This window comes from Lepidothrix coronata, unplaced genomic scaffold (assembly GCF_001604755.1).
Source record: "Lepidothrix coronata isolate B3197 unplaced genomic scaffold, Lepidothrix_coronata-1.0 Scaffold22, whole genome shotgun sequence".
NCBI lineage: Eukaryota > Metazoa > Chordata > Aves > Passeriformes > Pipridae > Lepidothrix > Lepidothrix coronata.
The window spans coordinates 7,055,349-7,078,856 of NW_016690202.1; the positions used below are offsets into that span (position 1 = coordinate 7,055,349).

Genomic DNA, 23,508 nt, shown 5'->3' on the forward strand with positions numbered 1-23,508 from the left:
TGTTTCAGTGACAAATTTACACAGAATTCTTCAATATGGTTTCACCTTGTGGTTATCAAGCAAACTAGGTGAAAAAAATGAGTGTAATTACTCTTGCTTCCATGACATAACCACATTGTGTTTTAGTTTACTAGTAAGTATATAAATGTAGGGGTTATCCATTGAAAAGGTAAAGCTAGTCTGTGGGTAGTCATGTCCACAACCCAAAATGGACTTCACTTATTTAAGTCTATAAATTGAATAACATCATAAATAGTATTCTAGGTTATGGAATGCTCCTGTAAATATTCCTTACAAGCAAGAGCATCTTAAATGTTGAGGATATGAGATGTATTTGGAGGAACAATTGATCCTGTGTTCAGGAGTTCATGGGGTTTTTTGTGGAACCACATTATAGTAATTTTCTGAGATCCTGATAAAATCCAAAAAGCATCCTCTTGAAAGAAGTAGATATTAGTTCAGGTTAAGACATTCAGATTGCAGCTGCCAAAAGCAGGAATGAGAATTATTTTTCGCAGAATCATTTAGGTAAGAAAAGACCTTTAAAGTCGTTGAGTCCTACCATTAACCTAACACTGCCAAGACCACCACTAAACTATGTCCATAAATGCCACCTCTGCATACCTTTTAAATACAGCCAGGGTTGTTGACTCAACCACTTTCTTGGGCAGCCTATTCCAGTGCTTGATAACCCTTTTGATGAAGAAATTGTCTCTAATCTCTAATCTAAACCTCCCCTAGTGCAACTTGAGGCCATTTTCTCTTACCTTGTCCCTTGTTACCTGAGAGAAGGAACTGACCCCACCTTGCTACTCCTTTCAGATAGTGCTAGAAAGCAGTAATATCTCCTCTGCACCTCCTTTTCTCCAGGCTAAACAACCCCAAATCCCTCAGCTGCTCCTTATAGGACTTGTGCTCCAGGTCCTTCACCAGTTTTGTTGCCCTTCTCTGGACTTGCTCCAGCACCTCAATGTCTTTCCTGTAATGAGGGGCCCAAAACTGAACACAAGATTCAAAGTGCAGCCTCACCAGTGCCAAGTATAGGGCAATGATCCCTGTCCTAGTCCTTTTGGCCACACTATTTTTGATACAAACCAGGATGCCACTGGCCTTCCCCCAGCCTATAGCACTGCCTGAGGTTGTTGTGACCCAGGGGCAGGACCCAGCACTTGCCATTGTTGGACCTCATACCGCTGGCCTTGGTTCATTGATCCCCCTGCAGAGCCTTCCTACCCCCCAGAGGATCAACACTCCCACCCAACCTGGTGTCTTCTGCACACTGACTAAGGGTGCCCTCGATCCCCTTGTCCAGGTCATTGATAAAGATAATAAACAGAACCGAATATCACTGTTGACTGGCTGCCAGCTGGATGTAACTCCATTCACCACCACTCTCTGGGCCCAGCCATGCAGCTGGTTTTTTAGCCAGTGAACAGTGCACCTATCCAAGCCATGGGAAGACAATTTCTCCAGGGTGATGTAGTGTGAAACACTGTCAAAGGCTTTATTAAAGTACAGGCAGACAACATCCACAGCCTCTCCCTCCTCCACTAAATGTGTCACCCTGTCATAGAAGGAGATGAAGTTGCTCAAGCAGGACCTGCCTTTCGCAAACCCCTGCTGGCTGGCTTTGATCCCCTTGGGTTTTCCTGTGTTTGCTATGTGATGCTCCATGACCTTCCCTGGCACTGAGGTCAAGCTGACAAGCCTGTAGTTCCCTGGATCTCCTGGCCCATCTTGTGGATGGTTGTAACATTTTTCAACCTCCACTCAACTCAGATCTCCTCAGTCTGCCAGGACTTCTGGTAAATGATGAAAAGTGTCTCATCAAGCTCTTCCACCAGGTTCCTCAGTACCCTTAGGTTGATCCCATCCAGACCCACAGACTTGTGTGTGTCTGAGTGGTGTAGCATGTCAGTGACCATTTCCCTGTGTATTATGGGGGCTTCAGTCTGCTTCCCATCCTGGTCTTCCAGCTCAGGGTGCTGAGTTCTCACAGAACAACTGTTCTTGCTATTAAAGACTGAGTCAAAGAAGGGCTTAAGTACCTCAGCCCTTTCCTCATGCTTTGTCACTATGTTTCCCTCTAGCATGCAATTAAGGATGGAGATTCTCCTTAGCCCTCCTTTTATTGTGCATGTGTTTATACAAACATTTTTTATTGTCTTTTACATCAGTACACAGATTAGGTTCTAGTTGGCCCTTATCCCTTCTGATTTTCTTCCTGAATAATCTCATGACATCCTTGTAGTCCTCCTGAGCTGACGACTGCTTCTTCAAAAGGTGGTAAACTCTCCTTTTTTTCCAAGTTCCAGCTACAACTATCTGTTCAGAGATGATTTCAGTTCATTTTGCATGTATCATATCACTCCATCCAGCATCTTCATTGATTTTATTTTTTTTTTTTGCTACTATATTTTTTAGGTGGGTGCCACCTTTTCTTGAGAAAAATTCAAGCATGAAAAACCACCACCAAGTGAATTTTTTAACATACCAACAGTGATACCTGGAATCCTTAACAGAATGTTGCTGATACTTTTTTGAGTACCTTTCTCTGGCAATGGACCCAAGAGAGCTTTCACTGTGAAGAGAAAATGAGGAGATTAAGCTCTGTCTTTCTGTATCTGTCAACACTTTAAATTTGCCACTGTCAGGGAAAGGAGGAATAGGGCTATTGAGAACTGTGACAACTAAAGTACTTCACTGAAATTATCACAAAGGCTACAATTTCTTACAGTGTGTACCTAAATTTCACAGCATCTAAAATTGTTATCCACTGCTTTCTTTGTTAAAAAAAAAAAGGCAGGTTTTAGTTGCCAGTATGATAGCAATGTAGTTTGAAAAGCTATTATTAAAAAACTCTATGTAATCTTCCACCCCTGACCCAGGCAACAAATGCTCACTTTATACCCCTACGAAGTTATGAAATAAAAGCTTCAACATCCCATGACCCACACTCTACTGTATACACATACTATGTGTATAGAGATGCCAGTTATCCTGTCTTTCTTAATGATTGTGGTCTTACTGAGATTTTGAGTGATCCTTCCTGGCCTGGATATCTGGCAGGGGTTTGAAGCTGCATAGACATTTATAATCTTAGTAGTTGCCCAAGATGAGGTCAACTAACTGGGGTAAATTACAGGTGAAGGAGTCAGGCTGAATGCAGATTTTCCCCAGAATGGTATTATTAGACAAATGAGAAACAGAACAGGTTTTCTTCATCCTTCTTTGAGGTGCAGAACAAATGGGATTTAGCTGAACGGTTCTTTAAAACTTATTTCCTCCAATCTAGCTAAAGGGAATGTTAGTGGAAAACCATAATGTTCTGTTATCTAGGTGGGACTTTCTGCATGTGCAGCTTAGAAAAGGTAGTTCACTCTTGAGGGCTGTGCGTATCAGTGCTCAGAATGTAGCTTCAAGAACAAAATCTTACTTCTTTACAAGAACTTCTCATTAATGATTTTATCTGTAACTACTGACTTTCACTGGTACAATAAGTATATGTCTGCAGATGTGACACTCAATCAGCTTTTCAATTTCTATATATATTAATACATTTGCTACTGCTTTTGAAAAACTTGAACAGTGGACATTTGGAAATACTGGACTAGTACATAAGTCTTGACAGTCCATTAATGTCCACCTGTATATAAAAAATAGAACTTTTGATTCTAGCGCTAGTAATTTCCAAAGGATGCTGTGTTCTTTTGAAAACCTGTCCTACAAAGTAGATGTGTATAACTTTTCATCTATCAACCTTGTCTGGCATTATAAATGGCTAAACTCCTGACTAGTTTCCAGCATTTTTTTCCAGTGGTTTCTCTTCTATATACTTTTCTCTCTTTATCTCTTCTGACAACTCATTTCTGCTTGTCTACTTGTTCAAATCAAAGTTTTAAATAGTAGTGCTTACCTGCCTCCTTTTATCTGTGAAATATCCATTAGACTTCTGACATACAATAATAACTTATTGTTCAGTTTTGTTATAATGGCATGCAAATCTGTAAAAGTTGCTAAGGAAATTAGAACTGTTGAATTTGCACTCTTTATGGGAAATCTGTAGATTTTGAATGCACTCCACACACGATCACCAGTGATTGTTGAGAATATGAAATAGAAAAATAATGTATTTCTGAAGGTAACTAGAGGATAGATTTAAAATAAACTTGGTCAAAAAGTCCTCAGACCTGGTTGTGTGATGTGGGAAAAGAGATGTAATAAATTATCATAAGTTTAGCAACTTCTTAAAAAAAATTCTTAGCTGGGACAACATTGAGTCTCTGAGCTGAATAATATGCTACTCATGTTGGGCTGGTACAATTATTTTTTGCAGCATTAGAAAATTGTCTTCTGTGTAGTTGAACTTACTACTCTGCAGTTTGTGTGGTGTGATCATTGACAGACAATTCTAAAAAAATTCTGGAATGCAAGTTTGAGAGCTACATGACATGTCTCTGAGGAAAAAATCTTAGGATTCTTTTCCTGTTTTGGTAGATTTGTATAAATTGTATAGCATTTTTCATTCTTCATCTGTGAAATACTCCAGTAAGTTAAATATGTATATGTGTTTTGAAGAATTTACTTTGAGTTCATGTGAACAGAGAAATTTATTTTAACTCATTTTTGTAACTGTGAACTTTTGCACTAGATTTACAAGTGCTGAAACACAGAATGCTGTGCTTTTTACATGCTCATAATTGTTTGCATCTTCCGAATATGAACTCAATGAATTCCTGTTTTTAAACCTGTGGTCTTATTAAGTTAAAATCAAACTGTTTCAAAAACAAAGACTAAGTTCTGAGACTGCAGAGTGAAGGGGTTCGTTTCACTGTTTAACTCCTGAAGATGCAATATTCTGATTCTAATCTAAAACTTGTTTTACAGTACTACAACTGTATTGATTTAAGGGAGTTACTTTCACCATACTCCATCATGGGGAACGGGAATGATTTTTCTGTGGCTCTTGTTTTTTTTGTTTCCTATTACAGCAGAAAGACAAGCAACTTAGTAGTTAAGCATAAAAAAAATAATATACGATGGAATATAGGCCTCAAATAAGAGTATTGTCTTGACAACGTTTCCTTGTATAATATCCTTTCCACTTTATGATGGAATGCTTTATGGATCCTTATCAAGAATGGTTTTAGATGAGTTCCAGGTAATGCCCCCAAAGCTCAGCTGGAGAAACAAAATGGAAGATAATTCATTGCTTTGCAGTTTATGGTGAGATGTCTGACTTTGCAGTGAGGGACGTGAGAGACAGATATATTATACAATGCTTCTTGTGTTTGCAAAGAGAGTGTATGTCCTTGTCTGGGACCACAATGAGTACAGGTGCAATGAAGCCTGGTGGAACACGGTGAAATTCTTGGAATTGTACAGGAACCATTGAGATGAGGTGGGTCTGCTTGGAGTGGAGTACGAGTGACATTTCACTTCCCACCTCTTTTCTGAGGTAGTCCAAGAATTGTAGGATTTTTTGATTTATTAATTTATGCTAATTGTTGTGTGTATCAGAAGCAGATTATTTCTAGACTTGCTGGGGTGCAGGGGAGGAAGTGTTGGAAGAAGAAGCATTTTCCTTCATGAGTATATTACATCCTGAGGAAGGGGCAGGAGCAGCATATGAGCTGCTCTTTTTAGTCATCTGACTGTAACTGATTTACTGGGAGCCAATATACAAGTGGGCAGGATACAGGGCAGTAGTGTAGGACTCAGTCTCATCTGACTGTAATGTAAACATAAGCGAGGATTTTCTGCTGCACTATAAAAGCAGCTCTTCATAGCAAATCAGACGTCCTGGTGTCCTTGGCAACTTCAGCTTCCTACTGCTGAACATTGAGTTTTGTCCCAGAAGAGTATATTGTACCTCAAATTAAGGCTTTGTCAGTGTTCTCTGTACTGCACCTTATTGTGATGCCCAGTACCACCCTGGACATCTTAAGCTGCATTCTGCAATGTGTTTGGATTTTCTGGGCAATTCTGCTTCTATCAATTAGCAATGTGCCTGTATTTGTGTTATTAATACTTTGCTGGAAGGAAATGCAACTGGATGGAAAGTAAGGTGTTTTGATTTATTCAAGAATGCATGATCCAAATTGTCTTCAGTTTCCTTTTGTGAAAGTATATATTCATTTTGTAAGAGAAGATTCAGTAATATTTTAAGGATAACATACATAAATTCAAAGTATTTTTATACTCTGAATTCTGTGATTCAAGGTTAAATGTGTTGAATTACAGAAAGTATTCTGATAATCTGGTGATTTCACCAGAAAATTTTAATTCAAACCCAGAATTGCTCTCCTAGGAATTAAGTCTTCTCTTTCAAATGCTAATGCACTGTGCAAATTACTGTTCCTGTTTAGATGAAAATTTGACTGTGGCAAATTAGCTACCCCTCTCCTCTTAATTCAAATTGTCTTGGAACATATGAAGCCTTATTTCGTGTTTCCAAAAATTTGCACCAACTAGTGTATGCTATCAGCTTATGAAAGAAAAATGCAGTTTGGCAATCTGTTGAGGTCAGTGGTTGTTTCAGGGAGTTTCCGCAATTTATTTCTCCACTTCCACTTTAGTGATGTTGGTAGATATATTCACTGTTTGCCAGCTGTGTTATGTTATTTCCTGGTATGGCTAGCTTTTCTAAATTGGAGGTGTTAGTTGTAATTGCATCAGTTGTGGTCCTTATGAAATGATCATTGGTGAGTGGGACTGTGGAAGCTTTATCACTAGCACTGTTGAATGTTAATATTAGTTAAAGGAATGCAGGCTTGAAGGAATGCAGGCAGAGAAGACAACTTGCATTAAGTGCCTTTGCAGAATGGCCTTGGGACGGCAGAAGTTCCATCTGTCAGGACTGTTCAGCCATACCTTTCCTGCCACAGGAGCCCCTTTCTCTCCTGAGCTGGTTCAGCAGGAGCTAACTCTTCCTGACAGTGTGGTCACCCTGTGCTTAGTTCTGCACTCTTTCCCATCAAACCGTCTTCAGCTGGTTTCTGTCAGTAGAGAAAGCACTATCTCATCATAGGTATCCTAGTAGCAATGAGATGGGATAGTAAATTTAACTCAGGTCCTAATTTAAGGGGAAAATTTAGAAACTGCAGGTTAACTGGAGTAAGCATGAGGACCATTGCTGTGCAAGCCAGATAATCAGGCCTGGCTTTTTCCTACTTTTGCATGTTTTAAATTTAGGGACTAGAAACCCACTTGAAGTCTTACCAGTGAAAATCAGATGTAGTTAGTATGTTTTGTCTGTTGTGAGAAGTAACTCTTAATTTTGTGATTAACACAAGAATACTTGTTTGCTGTAAATTGAAATGAACATGCTATGAATTCAGTTTGCTGTGAAATGAATTTCAGTTTCTCAACTGTAAGAGGACAGAGGTGTTTTGGAGTTTTCAGTTTTGGAGGCCATGCATTAATTTTAAGTTATTTTTAAAAAACCATGACATTTCTAGGGTAAAGGTTGAATTAAGTCATTATTATAGCTTGCTCCATGCAAATTGTATTTCGATAGACTGATACTGAAGTCTGAACTATTCTTATTTATTTAAACAATGCAGGGGATGATGGAAAATGAACAGTTTCTATTTCACAGTTTGATTTTAACAATAAGTATAAATCTGTGAACAAACACAAGATGATTGAGAGTATATGTAGATATGGAGGATAGGAAGGCCAAGTTTCCTGCAATTACAGAGCCCAAGTTCTCTCTCATCAGTCTTTTTGTTATCTCTTTCTTTTTGATCTTCAAAACCTCAGGGCCAGATTATCAGCTTTCAGTCTGGCAGGAGGAGGATTAAAATATTTTGCCATGGCCCCTGTGCACTAAGGATCTGTTTCAACAGGCACATTGTGGGGCTGAAGCCAAGCTTCTGCTTACCTTCTGCATTTTGCCATTCCATCTCACCAGGTTGCATGGGCAGCAGCATAGGGGAATTGGGAAGAACTCTCCAGTGCAGAAACCTGCAGCAGCACAGTGAAATGGATTCTTACACAATGTTTCTGGTAGAGTTCTGTGGGGTCATTTCACAGAATATTCTGAGTTGGAAGGGACTAACAGGAATCACTGAGTCCAACTCTTCAAGTGAATGATTGGAATATGTCTTCCTGGACATTGGTTTTGATCTCACATGGTACAGATATAATGAATGACTTTAAAGGATGAGAAACACATTCAGCTAAAATAATGTTTGCAAATACTATTTTTGACCCGGAGAATAATGCCAGTCAGGTTCTGTGTATTTTTATATGATTCCATTAGCATTAAGTGAAATAATTTATTAAGTTTCTGCCTATTTTATTCTGTTGCTGAATTTACAGAGCCATACAGAAAAAAAAAAGGATTAGAAGTATGTACTAGCTCACAAAACCTGTTGCAAGAGCCAAGTTTAACCACTTTAGACCTGTATTGTTTATGTCAACTATTCCATCAATGGTATTTGACAAGAATTTGAATGAACAATGAGGCCTTTTGTGCTTTGTTTTGGAAACAAAGCATATCAGGGAGTAAAACCCAGGAGTGTCAAGGAGATGCAGAACTTGTTGAGGAAAATATTGTAATTTTAATACAATTTAAAAAAACATGAAAACCAAAAAACCAAAAATAATTTATTTTGAATACAGTCTAAACCAGAGTGATTTGAAAAATAACAAAGTTCAGGGCTTTGTCTGCCAGTTAAAAAGATAAACAATTATATTAGTGTTGAGGAAAATAAAATGGTAGCTCCTAAAATTGTTCATGGGATTGGGATTATGCAGTTAAAACACTCTTCTGAAAAAAAGGTGCCACCCTGATTATGTTTGCTGTCTTGGTTAATGTTTGATGACAGCTGAATGCTCTGTGTTGTGGATTTTCTAGAGTCATCCCCATGGAAATGGGTGGAAGCATGTTATGGGTATGTAGACTTGAAAATTATTTAACAAATTTCAAAGGAATGAAATGGTTCAGAAAAGGAAGAGGCTACTCTGCCTGTCTAAAAATTTACTTTAAATTATCCCATTTGATGAATGTAAACCTCAGGTTTGCAAACAGTGCTATAAGAGAAAAATGTATAGTTATTCAGATGGGTTAGTGGTGAATATGAGTGATCTTCAGGAAGGAACCACTTGCAGAGAATATTTACATTTAATACTGTATGCCATGGATTTATTTTTCTTCAACACCTTTCCAAGTTGTTTGCCTTATCTTTTTATACATGTATCTTTCTATACATGGAAAAAGAAATCTCAGTTCTTTATTGTATTGTTTATAGCTTTAGAGAAAGGTCTTCAGACTTGCTACGTATGGATTGTGAATCTCTTTAACCTTACAATGTTTTATTCTTCTCCACGATAGTAAGCCCACTGTAGGAGCACAGGAGTGAGAACTGCATTTAGTAATCTCCCACAGAAAATATTCTGATCTGATCAAAATGAGTATTGATTTTCTTCATCCTAATCAAAGGAGTTCTACAGAATGCTCATGCAAAAGCATGACCGGGAGGCAAAAGCAGCTTTTAAAACAAGCTTAGTAGTCTAGGTTATTAATTGCAGGGTAGAACTGGACATCTTCATCATCACAACTCTTCTGTCTTCTCTCGAGTCAGGGTAGATCACATCATCAAAACATGGCAAGTTTGATGGAGTTGACCCCTGATTTGAATATACAAGTATTGGTGTTTTTCTATTTGAATATGATTATTTTCTGCAGCAATTTTAAACATTTGACTACTGTAGGCTTTACACCTCCTCTAAAAGATGCCATATGGGCCACATTTTCCTATTTTCAAACATGTTCTTGAGATGCAATGACCAATGTTATTGCTATGCTATTAAATAAAATATTACTGTTTATGAACAATACTTTTAAATTAATTGATCCCTTCTTCACCAATCATGTTCTACATTCACCAAAGACTGAATCAGATTTGAAAGGATGTGATTCCATTTAAGCTCCAGAAAGATCAAACACTGAGCTGTAAGCTGACTGTTGAAAGGCAGAAGAGTGTACAAGCTAAAACTTTTCCTGCTGCTAGAGTCAGGAGGAATGAAGTAGTGAGGATTTTGTGCATGCAGAATATTAAGAAATGTTTTTGAGAGCTTTTTGGTTTTTTATGTATTGAACTTGAGAAGAATTTTTTTAAAGTGTTATTAAATACTTTTTGCAGTCTCTACATCTGTTTTGTTCAACTACTGCCTTCCTCACTGGGCAAAAATCCCTCAAACTGAAAACTTTCTGTGTTTTTTTTAATTAAATACTGATACATTCTAGTTTGACCATGCCAATATTTTCTAAGATTTCCTCACTATCTAGCTTTCTGTCAGGCCAGAGACTCTGTAAATTAGCATTGACTGATATTTGTAGTCACAGAATAATTTCACATTTTTCTACTGTAATCTTGACATAAAAGGCTACTGTATCCTTTATAGTATTGATTTAACTTCCAGGCTTCTTTTAGCCAGTTCCGGAAGATATGAGCCAGTTTATCTCTGCTGACTTCAAGAATTGCACCACAGCATTTTCTCTTTCCTCTGAATTCAGTAATGAACGTAGAATCAGAGAATGGCTTGAGTTGAAAGGGAGTTTAAAGACCATCTAGTTCCACCTCCCCTACCACGGGCAGGAATGCCACTCACTAGACCATGTTGCTCAGAGCCCCATATAGCCTGGCCTTGAACAATTCCAGGGATTGAGCATCCACAACATCCTAACATCTAATCTAAATCCCTACTCTTTTAGAATTTAAAAGTGTTTCCCTTTATCCTGTCACTATCTGTGCCTGTAAAAGGTTGCTCACTCTCTTTTTTATAAAAGTCTCCTTCAGGTGCTGCAAGGCTGCTATATAAGGTCTCCCCCAAGCTTTCTCTACTTCAGGCTGAACAGCCCCAGGTCTCTTAGCCTGTCTTCATAGGAGGGGTCTCCAGCCCCCTCCTCACAAAGATGATCATCTTTGTGACCCTCCTCTGGACCCTCTCCAATAGACTCATATATTTCCTCTGCTGGGGGCCCCAGCGTTGGACACTTTACTCCAGGTGGTGGCTCACGAGGACAGAGTAGAGGGACAGAATCACCTCTCTCGATTTGATGGCCACTCCTCTTTCGATTCAGCCCAGGATATGGTTGGCCTGTTGGGCTGTGAGCACACACTGTTGGCTCAAGTCCAGCTTTTCATCCATGAGTCCTTCTTTGCAGGGCTGCTCAAAATAAGTTTTTCTCTCAGTCTGTGTTCACGTCTGGGATTGCTCCAGTCTAGGTACAGCATCTTGCACTTGGCCTTGTGGAACTTTGTGAGGTTCTCTTGGGCCCACTTCTGAAGTCTGTCAAGGTCCCTCTGGATGGCATCTTGTTCTGTTGTGTCTACTGCACCACTCAGCTTGGTGTCATCGGCAAACTTGTTGAGGGTGCACTTGATGCCAGCGTTTATGTTGTTGATAAAGATATTAAAGAGCACCAGTCCCAAGACAGGGTAACAATAACAATGCTAATGACAGAGGGTACAAGAAAAGAAATAATTCACACAAAACCACCCCTTCCTGCCCCCCCTTTCCTCTTTTCCCCTGCCCCCATGAGGTGGTATAGAATAACCTGTGGGCCCTAGCCATGCCTCTTCCTGACTACTGCAAAAATTGACCCTGTCCTGGCCAGAACCAGCACACCATCACAGAAGGCCACTAGATTGGTCAGGTGTGCTGTCTGTCTAAGATCTCCTCCTTGCCATGCATGTGCCTTAACATTTCTTCAATGAGGATCTGCTCCATGATATTCTGGGGCACAGAGGTGAAGCTTACAGGCCTGTATTTTCCTGTCTCTAGTTTCTCCTCATTTTAAAAATAGGCATAATGTTTCCCTTTTTCTGGTCACTGGCAACCTCGTCTGACTGCTGTGAATTTTCAAATATGACAGTGTGGCTTGGCAAAAGCACCAGTCAGTTCCCTCAGGACCTCGGGTTGCATCTCATCAGGCCCACAGACTTGTACCTATTGAGTTTCACCAAGTAGACACAAACCTGCGCTTTACTTACAGTAGGAGGAGCTTTGCTCCTCCAACCTCGTCTAGAGGTTCAGGGGTAGATATTTGTTTTCATTGTGGCTCATTTGGATCAAATATAAGAGAAGTCAAAAGTCTGTTACATTCTTATAACTTTGAAAATAACTGTTGAATTTGAAATAGCTGAATTAATAACCTCATAGTCCAGCAAAACATTGTCAAAATAAAATCGTAGATATCCAAGGTGCATCATTTTCTCACAGCTTGGGAGAATAGTCTCAGTAGATCATAAAACCAGAATATCAATTACACCAGAATACCTATACTTTTTAGCCTTGATTTAGGAAAGCATTTGAACATATCTGTTTAAACTTTTTAAAAATTAAGATATTTTCTTCAAGTGTCAGTGGCTGTATTCAAATTATGGGAATCTTGTAATGTGTCAAGTTCCTGGATTTGAGTTCATGCTTCAGTTGCAGACTTCCTTTTATTTTCCTAGTGTGGCTCCACAGTTGTTCCTAATCCATGTCAACCATCACCATCCTGCCACTGCAACTGGATTTGTTATTTGCAAATTCTCTCTCCAGCCTAAATGAACCATATCAACCTCTCTGGTAAAAACAAGGGAATATCAGAAGAAAAACAGAAGAAATGTCTTCTTTGTCTGGAGTGCTGTACATGTGAATTCCTAAGTGACAGCATAGAAGACAAACCCAGTTTTTCAGCATATTTTTCCAACATCTATTGCAAATAGATTGCTCACTGTATTAGTTTAGTGCATAAAATGAATCCCAAAATAAATGTTTCTACACCCAGAAAGTACCACCTTCATTAAACAAGAAAACTTTCAGAAGTGTTATTATTTACAGGTTTTTACTCATAGAGTGTCTTTTTGAATGGCTGTAAATGTAATATTGATGAGACTGTATCTGCAATAACATGTCAAGTTATGGGCTCACTTGTACAAGAAGGACGTGGACGAAGAGGAGCAAATACAGTAAAAGGATATGAAAGTGATGGAGGAACTGGAGCATTTCTCATGAGGGGGCTGACAGAGCTGCGACTGTTCAGCCTAGAGAACAGTGGACTCAGAAGAATCTTATCCAAGTGTATAAATATGGGATGGGGGAAGTAAAGAGAATGAAGCCACACACTTCTGAGTGATACAGAGTGACAGGATGAAAGACAACAGGTACCAACTGAAATACAGGAAATTCCTCAACACAAAATTTTTCTTCACTTAAGAAGACTTTTTCACAGTGAGGGTTGATGAATGCTGGACTAATTGCCCGGGGAGGCCTTGAAGTGTTCATCGTTAAAGATAGCTAGTCATGGTTGGAGCTGGGCTCTGAGCTGTGTGACAGTGGGAATGTGAAACTGGGCACTTAAGTTAATAGGATTTTCAGTGCAGATAGGCATGAATTTGTCCATTTCTGTGAAGAAGAAAATACGGTATGTAATTGAACAGGTTTATAAGCTGAATGTAGATTGAATTTACACTATATGTTATTTGCAGCTGGTGTATGGGAATGTTTGAAGGATTGCCATACTCTGCTGTCTGACTTTTCATTATATGATTGAGAAAAGTGAGTTTGCATTTTTGCAATTTCCTCAGTCTAAGAAATGTGTCTAATCATTCCCAAGAAGAAAATTGTAAGAATTATTTGTACAGTAAAAAGAGAATCTGAAATGATTATGCTCCTGTGAAAATAAAAGGTAGGAGCTCTGGTAGAAATCAACAAAAACTAGTATGAGTTTCCCAAACATTGTTTCTTAGACTAAGACATTGCGATGATACATGAAGAATGGGATTGTTATTTGTCTAGTTATTTGCATGGGAACTCTAATTTTCCGTATGAGCAATTCCATTAGCTATTCTAGAGAGGCTGTGAGATTTTTTTCTTGTGCAAGGTGCAAAGGGAGCAATTCACGTTGGGCTTTTGTTCTTGGAAAATTAATGTTAGGCTTGACATTGTTGATAGATTGTTTGTTTTCAGGAAATTTTCTCTATTCCGTGATGCATTTTAAAAGTTTGTTTCAAGACACTTAGCCAAGAACCTTTTTTGCACTTTTGCAAGAAATAGATAGTGGAAGAAGTATCATAAGTAACCATTTTGACAGTCATCACTGAGAAGAGAGCATTAAAAATACAGTCTCATTTAATTTATTGTCAGAGCTATGATAGTATTTAGCAATCCCTGTCCCCTGTGAAGTCATAATTATTCCACTGCAGCAGCCATCCATTCCTTCTCCCCCTGCCTCTCCTAGAAATATTGGGAAAGGTAATACAGTAATGCCATCTACTACTCCAAATATATGCTGAAGTTGAACAAATATATCTCTCTGTGTTTGTCACAGCGACCTCTGTCAGACAAACACAGAGGGCATACTTTAAATCTGTCCCCTTTACACAGCACTCGAGGAGCGACAGAGACTGTACTGACATGGAGGAAAGTGTGTCTGTGAAAATCCAGCTTTTAGTTTCTTTTGTCCTGTGTTGAATCAGGTTCATGGATTAAGATACATGTGGTTAAAATCCATTTGTATAGGCTGGATTTGGCTAGAATGATGTATAACAAGGTAATGTCCCAGTAAGAATCACTGTGGTGCACTTTTGCTCCCACATTTTAAGTTCTTGTTCATGATGATTATTTCACAAAGTCCTTATACCTGAGTCCTTGTCTTTATCTTTTTTCTTCCCATCTAGACCTCTTATCAGTTAGCTCAGATAATATGGTCACTAAGTCCTCTCACATCTAGGAGAATATCACTAAATTAGTGCTGATTTACATGACTAGTCTTATGATGTAGTCACTATGAAGTAGAGATACCTTTGTTGGCGTGAGTGTTTGGCAAGAGATAGCTTCCAAAGAATTGGCGAGTCCAGATATGACCCAATCCTTTTCTCGTCCTTTTTTTCCTCAAGCGGACAGTTGCTCTTATGGGTGTCTGGTCAGTGTGCTCTGAAAATGAGTCACTTAGGTCATACTGAGCCATATGGGGCAAAAGAAACCATTAATGATGCAGTTACTGGTGCTATGACATGCTGAACAAGTCAGGCACAAAATTTGGCCAAAACACTGGAAAAAGATGCTTCATATCTTACGGAAAAAAAATTTTCCACCAAATTTTTCTTTGTCAGTGTTTGGATTCTTTCAATGTTTCTCCTTCAGCTAAGAAAAGAACTCATTGGTGTTCTCACTATTTATGGTTTGATCCATGTATGTTTTGGTCAGCAGAATTAACATGTAACAAAAATGTGCTGTGGTTAACAAAACATGTTACTTGAATATGTAAAAGAGAAAGTGTTGCACATATGCAATTTCCTTTTAGTGATTCTTATTTTCAATGTGCGTTAGAAATTAATTTTGGTGGAGGTGTATCACAGTTGCTGGTAGCTATCTGATTTATGCGTATGTTGCCTTGCCAATGCAGCATCAAGCTTAAAAGAGAGTGTTTCTTTGGTCAGTATTTCATTTTCATGAAGGCTAACATTAGCATTAGCCTATTAGTAAGATTATAAAACTTGAAACACACATGGTAATAAATCTCCTCCAATTACCAAGTTGTAAAAAGCAGTTTACTGCTAATTTCAGTGCAGTGGCTCACTCACTGATTGGAGAATCCATCCTTCTTTGTAAATAGAGCAGAGATTGCCTAAGGCTGGGTCCACCTGCAGAGGGAGAGGTTGTCCAAGTGAAATGGCCTGATGGAAAAGTGTATGATGTGAAGTATCTGGGAACAAACACAACTTATATGTATCAGGTGAGTATCTATATTTATTGCCATATGCTTGCTTTTCAGATGTCTTTATTGTAAATTGTTCATTTGGCTCTAGCATTGGAGCGGCCAGCCACACCTTCAAAGATGCAGAGGGCTGAAGTTTGAACTCTTATTGTAACTCGTAATGCATTTAAATTAATATATAAAACTGTCTAAGCCAGTAGCAAATGCTGTGCACTCTTTGGGAGTTGAAGTTTCACTTTTTGTTACAAAATCAATAAAATTGTTTAATAAGAAATCAGGTGAACAGGTGGAACATTAAAATTGATACATTATATTTATTATTTTCTGCAAGTTATTTACTTTTATTTTATGTCAGTTAATTGTATGATTAATGATATAAAATTAAATATTGGTATGTGCCTACAATGAACCATTTCATAAGAGGATGGAAGAGAGGACAGTAAAAAGAAGAGCATAAATAGGCCCACTTTCTTTTTTCTGAGGCACTTATGAATTAATTAATCTAAGTAGCATTGTATCCTCAGCAAAGGCAAAAGGGAACTGAACAGTGAAGGCAAGGCTAAAAAGCTGACTTCTGATTTCAGTCACAATAATTGGTTTTTTTTATGTGCTTGCCTTTGAGAAAAATCAGTCAGCAGCTTTGAGTACCCAGGTGAATGGTAGAAACTGCAATAAAACAATCACAATAATAATAGCACTTCTGAAAGAATGAGAATCTAGATACATTTCATTTATATATATATATGTAATAATTTTCACTTATGTAACTCCTTTCATCAAAGGGCCTCACATTACTGTACCAAAATGGCAAATTTACTCTTATATCTGTAGATAAATTAAAGCACAGGGAAGCTAAATGACTTGCTGCATTGACCTTCTCACTTTCCCAGTGACTTGCAATTGAACTTGAGTCCTCAAATGCCTAATCCCTTGAGGGGATCTCAATCTTAGCTCTTCCCTTGTATTTTGCAGCTGTGTTATGTTGTGAAGGTGGAAAGTTCTTTATAAAGTATGAATATTATTGTTCTATAGTAACATTAATCTTCAAATAATTTAGTCTTATGAACAGTTGGTCTTTGAGGAATACTGTGAGGTAGATTAGATGAATGTTATTATCTTTCATATTTGAAGGAATATGACATAAACAACTTTGTCTTATTTTCGACCTCTTGAACAACATGATGAAATCAATTTTGTTTAAAGAAAATGGATAAGCATTTGGAGGTTCAGCAAGATTTAGAGTTCCTCAGTATAACAGACGTGTGGGAGATTACTGTAAATTGCCTTGTAACAACCTTCATGGGGAGGAAATGACAAAGTTTAAAGGTTAGAGGCAGTCCAGGTTGCAACATGTAGGACTGTGGAGACAGTCAGGCATTTCAGTCTTCAGGATGCATAGGAGGCTGCCACGTGGCCACAGGTTACAGGAAGTCTATGACGTGACGGGTGCAAGGTTAACTTCAAGACATATTAATTGTTCTTCCTATGGTCTTTCTGCAGTCTGTCTGAAAGCTCCCAGGGCCCATGCATACTCCAGTTTTCTTCTGGTGTGATCTCTGTTGCAGACTCTTACTGAGCCTTTTGAGCGATCTCTTAGATCTAATAAGGCAAACCTGGATAAATCTGTGAATTTTCCTCGTGTTTGTGAAACATTTGTACTAAATGTGCCGATACTTGAACATGCAGGAGTTATGACACAGTGCACTACAATTTGTGTCATCCAGTTTGACATTTGCCAGCCTTTGACATCTACACAATCCCTAAGCAGGTGTTCAACTGAAATTGTTAATATGTTCTAAATTGATTTTGTGATCATTTCTGATATTGAGGTTCACTAATAAGGTTTGAGTTTCACTTGAGATTATTAAATTATCCATTCACTCTATTAATTGCTTTCTAACAGTTTCAACTCTCCTTGTAATCTGTGATGGTCTAATAAAATGAAATCTCACGGAGAGAATAACATACTACACAGGCACAGTACAGCAGCAGAAGTCTAAATAAAATAACTTGCTTGATAAAATTGATGATTTGAAATGTAGGATCTGCAACTGAATTAAATTGAAGCTATTAGAGATGGTGGGTTTATAGTTTGCATGAATCATGATACTACTGAAAGTCTTAGAGAAGCTCTTGTTGTGTTTGCTGTCAAGGGCAGGCAAGTTATATCCAGTGTGATATGCTGAATTAAAGCTGAAGAACTTCCAGTTACTCTTCATTGTAAATGTGCAATATATTTCATAGAGGAAGCATGACAGATTCTCTGGTATGAAGCAGTTTCATCCTACTGCATACTACAAGTGAAAACAAATGCATTGACCATTCAGGAATGGATTTTATGATCACATGGAGTGGCAGAGTTCATTTCCTACCCAGTTCTTCCACTAGTGATGCAAAAATCATTATTACCAACTGTATTATGCGAAAATGTACTACCAAATGTATTGTACAGGAAAGGAGCAGGAGTAGCAGAAAGACTGTTCTTGCATCCTGGTGAAAAATACCTAATCTGCCATCATTTTATTAAACAAGCTTAAGGCAAATTGGCTGTTAATTTCCTATAACATACTGCTGACAGACTAGGCCTGTGAGGTTAGTAACAGAAACAGAGAAGAGCAAGGATGACTTCTGTGACTTTGTTATCCATCCGTGTACTCTGTGCATTTTAAATGCATACCAGATTTGTGCATCCCTGTTAGTTGCAGTGAAAGAAATTGCTTTTAAAGAAGCTGATAGATCATAGTGTGTATCCTGGCTTTTGAGAATGGATATATTATATCTGATTTTTCAGCTGTTCACGATTAATCTGACATATCCAGTCATGGCAAGCTTTTAATTTTAAACTACAAACCCAGTCCATTTACAAGATCAAATGCATGGGTTTTCAGTTTTATCTGTAATAATACTTTTGATAAGTCATTGTTCTCTTATGTTTGTATTTGGACTTATTTTTCTAGTCAAGTGTTCTGTTGACATTCACATGATCTCATAAAGTCAAGGAAGGATGTGGAATGGGACTTCTTTTAATTTTATACCAAACTTTAAAATACAGTTTCTGTAGGAGCTAAAACTGCAGTCACAGATAATAGCTGAAATTCACAATTGTTAGGTTAAGTATTAAAATAGAAAAAAAAATCAGCAGCTGCTGAAAAAGCTTAAATGCTTCAAAGCCTCAGCATTTTAACATTCCCCACACCTAGTTACATTTCCTTTCTCATTTTCTGCTAACGGGGTTCATATTGGATTAAATCTAAACCTAAGCATGATAAAGCTTTTCATCTTCTGAACAGAGCATTTAGAAGAAATTCCATCAGATTCAATAAAATTCTGTTAACTGGTATTTCCTTAGTTGTCACTCACACTTTCTTTTGACGTGGTCTTCCTCAACCTTGAATCACAGGATGTTAAAATTAATTTTTTATTTATTAGAAGCAAGTAAAAAATTAGAGACAAAAAGAACATGAAGACATTTTAGTATGTCACTCCTGCCTGTCTTGTTACTGTTCAGCATTCCTAACCTTAACAAATTTTACTTTATTGTGTCTGTGTCAGTGCTGATTTTGAAGACTCTTTGCTTAGATATTAATTTCAATTTAAGAATGTGTTGCATTTCCCAAGAAATAACATTTTTTTATGTTTTAACCTAATTTTGCTGCCCTAAAATAGATAGTAAAATATTTTTATATACATCTTTTCTGTTTACGTATGTATTTTTATGTGAAGACATTTCCAGAAACTTGCTGCAAGATTTAAATTATGATTTTATTTTTAAATACCCATTTTTTCAATTAGGTTGAGTTTGAAGATGGTTCTCAAATAGTAATGAAGAGAGAAGAAATATATACACTAGATGAAGAGCTTCCTAAGAGAGTAAAAGCACGTCTTGTGAGTATTTGCTGATAATAACTTTATAATATATATCTGCTTAAAATGCCAATAACACTATCCTTGGCTTTATTTTGGATTTTCAGTTTAGGCTGCACAAGTGTTTTGTGAGCCTGTATTAATAAGAGTGGCTAAATCAGCGCAATTAGAAGACGTGTCCATTTGCTAGTGAGAATGGTTAGTTTTTCTTCCAGTACAGGCAAATGCGGTCGTCAAACATAATTCTTTTCTCCTAAGAGGGACATCATGTTTGATCATCTGTCAGATCATGAATGATCAAGTTAGTAAACATTCGAATTGACAGACATTCTGTTCTTTCAGTATGCTTATAACATGTATAATTTTTTAAAAAACTTTCCAGCATCTCAGACCTTTGTGATTTTAAAAGCCTTGAATTTATTAAAAATGCACTTAACTTCATGTAAGAAACAATATGACTGATCAGAACTCATTATTGTCACTGGCAGGACTCACTAGCAGGACTCACTGGCAGACATTTTACTAGTCTTTGGTTTAAAACCAAATCTTTGCTACTTTTTTAAGTTTCCTGCAGTTTCAAACAACATCCACCATTTTTATGTATGTATGTAATTTTTATGTATGTATGTAATTTTTATGTATGTATGTCATATGAGAAAGTGTTGGGGTTCACAAAGAGCATGACACTTAAAGCTTGAAAAGGGAAAGTTCTTCCATACACTTGTTAGAGGAGGTGACTGCTTTTACCTGTCTTAGGGCACTGCTTTCTAATGCAAAATGCAGTGGTCAGATATTCTTGATTAAGAAACCTTTTTGTTGATGAATTTGGGATAAGTGCAGAAATCTTTCAGTGTTCTGACTGTCTAGGGTTAAGATAGATGTCTTGGAAAATGTTAAATGAACCATCTGGTTATATTTAATGGGGTTTTTCATTATACTCGGAAAGCATACCATTGCCATTTTTTTGTTTTAGAGACTACATGGAAGAACCATCTCTAATTAACTGCATGCTCTGTAGAATGCAAATTGTTGCATTTCATTCAGGATAATAATAATTGGGTTTAAGCTATTGGTTTTTAAATGTATTTTTACAACTCAATATTTCTTTCTTTTTTATTTGACACCATTAACTTCATTGGTTAGCTATAGCTTAAAAACATTAAATTTGGTCAACTGAATAAAACACACTACAGCCAGTGCATGATTTTCTTTGCATGATTTTCTGCTAGTGCATTTTCTGTTTTTCTGCCAGTGATTTTCTACTACTTTGCACAATTTTCTACCAGTGCCTCCCAATTCTAGAAATATGTAGGTTAGTCCTACAAGTATGCCCAACACCTCCTTCCCCTCCTCATGCTGAACATAGTGGAAGTAACACAACTTATGATACTGTTTCTGTCTATTGAAAGAAATTATGCCAGTTCCTTCTAAGTGTTGCTTTTCTTAATCTTTGGAATTTTTCCATTACTCCAGCAGTGAAAGTTGGTCCAAAATATTCTGCCTTTGGTTTTTGCCAAGTGGCTTACTGTTTGTTGCCCCACTGCTGTGTTAATGTGGATTCCCAACTGTTTTAAGTTTGCTGACAAATAACCAAACGGTAATTCTGATTCTTTGCAAGTTAGGCAGTGTGCAGGTCTCTTTTCAGGGGTCCATGCCATTGTACCTTACATTTAAAACATTTCTGAATCACACAAAGTGGTGAATAATACTTGATACCACTAGGATCACACCTGCCCAACAGTTGCATTGCTTCTGTGTTGCATTGCTTCTGTTTTTTTTTTCACCTAGAATTAGAAGGATTGTGTGGTTTCTAGATAAAAGCCAAAACTACCAACTGGTGTTAGTGACATGTTTCTAAGGAACACTATAGACTTAGAGAATTAAATGATGAATGGTACATCCAAAATACGGAAAAGTTAAAATTGTATTTATATGTATGTGTAATTAGTGTCTGGTTTTAGTCTACAGCCTCTGACATGAAATTTGAAGACACATTTTATGGATCAGATATTATCTTTGGAGAGAAGAAGAGGCAGAGAGTATTGAGTTCTCGCTTTCAGAATGAATATGTGGATGATCCAGGATACCGCACATTCTTAAAAAGCTCATTCCAGAAGAAATGCCAGAAGGGGCTATAAAGGCAGCAGATGAAGAGAGAGGGATGTTGATTAAAAAGCATGCAGCATTATTTGCAATTGGTTTTTGTTTAATTGAACACTCTGTTTTCCATTCAACTAATCTATACACTGTCCTCATAAACTGAAGTACTTGAGTTCTGATTTCTTCAGTTAATGTATTAAAGATTTTGTAATGTTTTGCATTATAGAACTAGGGGGAAAACCAAGAGAGATTACGAAAGGATGTACTGAAGAAAAGTTTCAGTCCTGCTGTCCTAGGTTTTTTGCAGAGGGATGGAACCTAGAGCTGTGAGGGTGTGGCTAAATTGCTGTTCTGTACCACCCACTTCAACTGTGGGGGTTGCAACAGGGGGAAGAACAAAAGGCACGCACATGGGAAGTATGCTGTATTCATGATGTTTCTTCCCTGGGGAAGCTGCTGGTGCCAGCACTGTGGACTCTGAAAAGCAGTGATCACAGCCAAGATGTGGCTCCAAAAAAACTGCGCTTGCAGCTGAGATGCAATTCCAAAGAGGTGGCACCACGCAGATTTGAACCTGCAGAGCAGTCTGGAAGCGGCCAGTGTGGCACAGCAGAGACAATCTGGCTTTTGTCATAGTTTTTTGTTTTCTTGGGCTCAGGGATGGGGAATGCTGGCTGTGGAGAGTATCCACCACCTTGTCTTTCTCCCGGGAGGCTATGTGGTGCTACCTATGGAGAGCGTCCACCACCTGGCCTTTGTCTTGGCGGCCTCATGGAACTAAGTCAAGGTAGTGAACACCTCTCATGTGTAAAGCACCTTTTCTGTACTTTTGTCATCAATATTTTTCTGTTACTGCATGTTTCTTATTGCACTGCTGTTTAAGTAAATTGTTACCTCAGCCCATAGTCTCTGCCTTTGTCCCTCTCTCACCTGAGGGTGGTGAGGGCAAGAAGAGCAGCTTATTTGGAGTTCAATTCCCAGCTTGTTTTTTAAACTACCACACCTGCTCACATTGAAATAAGTGGTAAAATTCCCTTTGAATTTTAAGAAGAGATTCACATTCTGAAAAGGAGACATTTTAGTAAACAGAGATCATGTCAGTGGCTCATTTTTTTCTACACCTAAGTTCAATAATAACAGTTTTTATAAAACATTTTTAAAACAAATACAGATATATTCAGTACTGAGCCAAACAAAGGCTGTGCTTACTTTGTACAGTGCTTTTACACATATATGTCACTGCTGTTTTCAGTAGGGTTTGATAGGGACTCAGCTATTGACTTAGATATTTTTGGCTTTTAGGAAAGATATCTGCAGCACAGCAAGGATGTTTTGTATATTTAAAGAGAGATTTTGGCAGTTATTTTTGAACATGTTTTTCATAGGGTCTTTTAATAATAGCTATTTGTTAAATACAAATTTCTTTCACTATGTGTACGAAAAATTAGAGTTCAAATATAACAGCCTAATTTTGACTGAATATATTATGGTCTATCTTTTAAAATAAAGTTCTTGCAACATAATCATGTTTTAAAATAAATAAATAAATAAATAGATAAATACATACTGTCCTTTTACTTGCAATATTTTGTCTGTTGACATGATTTTCAATCCTATTATTTTATTCCTATAGGAATCAAGAAACTTCATTATATGCTGTATTTTCCTGAACACAACAGATAATACACGCAGTCACATAGCTTGATGTTAAAATGCAAACTTGATAAATACTGTACTTTCATTTCTTATTTTTTTATTTCCCTTCAGTCTTTGGGATCCTGACCTTTTTGGATGTTTCATGGAAAGCAGAAAGTCTGAATTTGTCT

General features: G+C 37.6%; 1 protein-coding gene across 7 annotated transcripts in view; it reads left to right on the plus strand.

The window, feature by feature from the left end:
- Positions 1-23,237, plus strand: part of KDM4C (lysine demethylase 4C) — a 265,110-nt gene extending 241,873 nt beyond the window's left edge. For all 7 annotated transcript variants that reach the window (XM_017808184.1, XM_017808180.1, XM_017808186.1 and 4 more), the window contains 3 exons: positions 15,617-15,736; positions 19,511-19,603; positions 21,544-23,237. In XM_017808184.1, the coding sequence (XP_017663673.1) occupies positions 15,617-15,736; positions 19,511-19,603; positions 21,544-21,720 (390 nt within the window). In that variant the 3' untranslated portion in view covers positions 21,721-23,237. The remainder of the gene's footprint in view (positions 1-15,616; positions 15,737-19,510; positions 19,604-21,543) is intronic.
- The last annotated feature ends 271 nt before the right edge of the window (positions 23,238-23,508 follow it).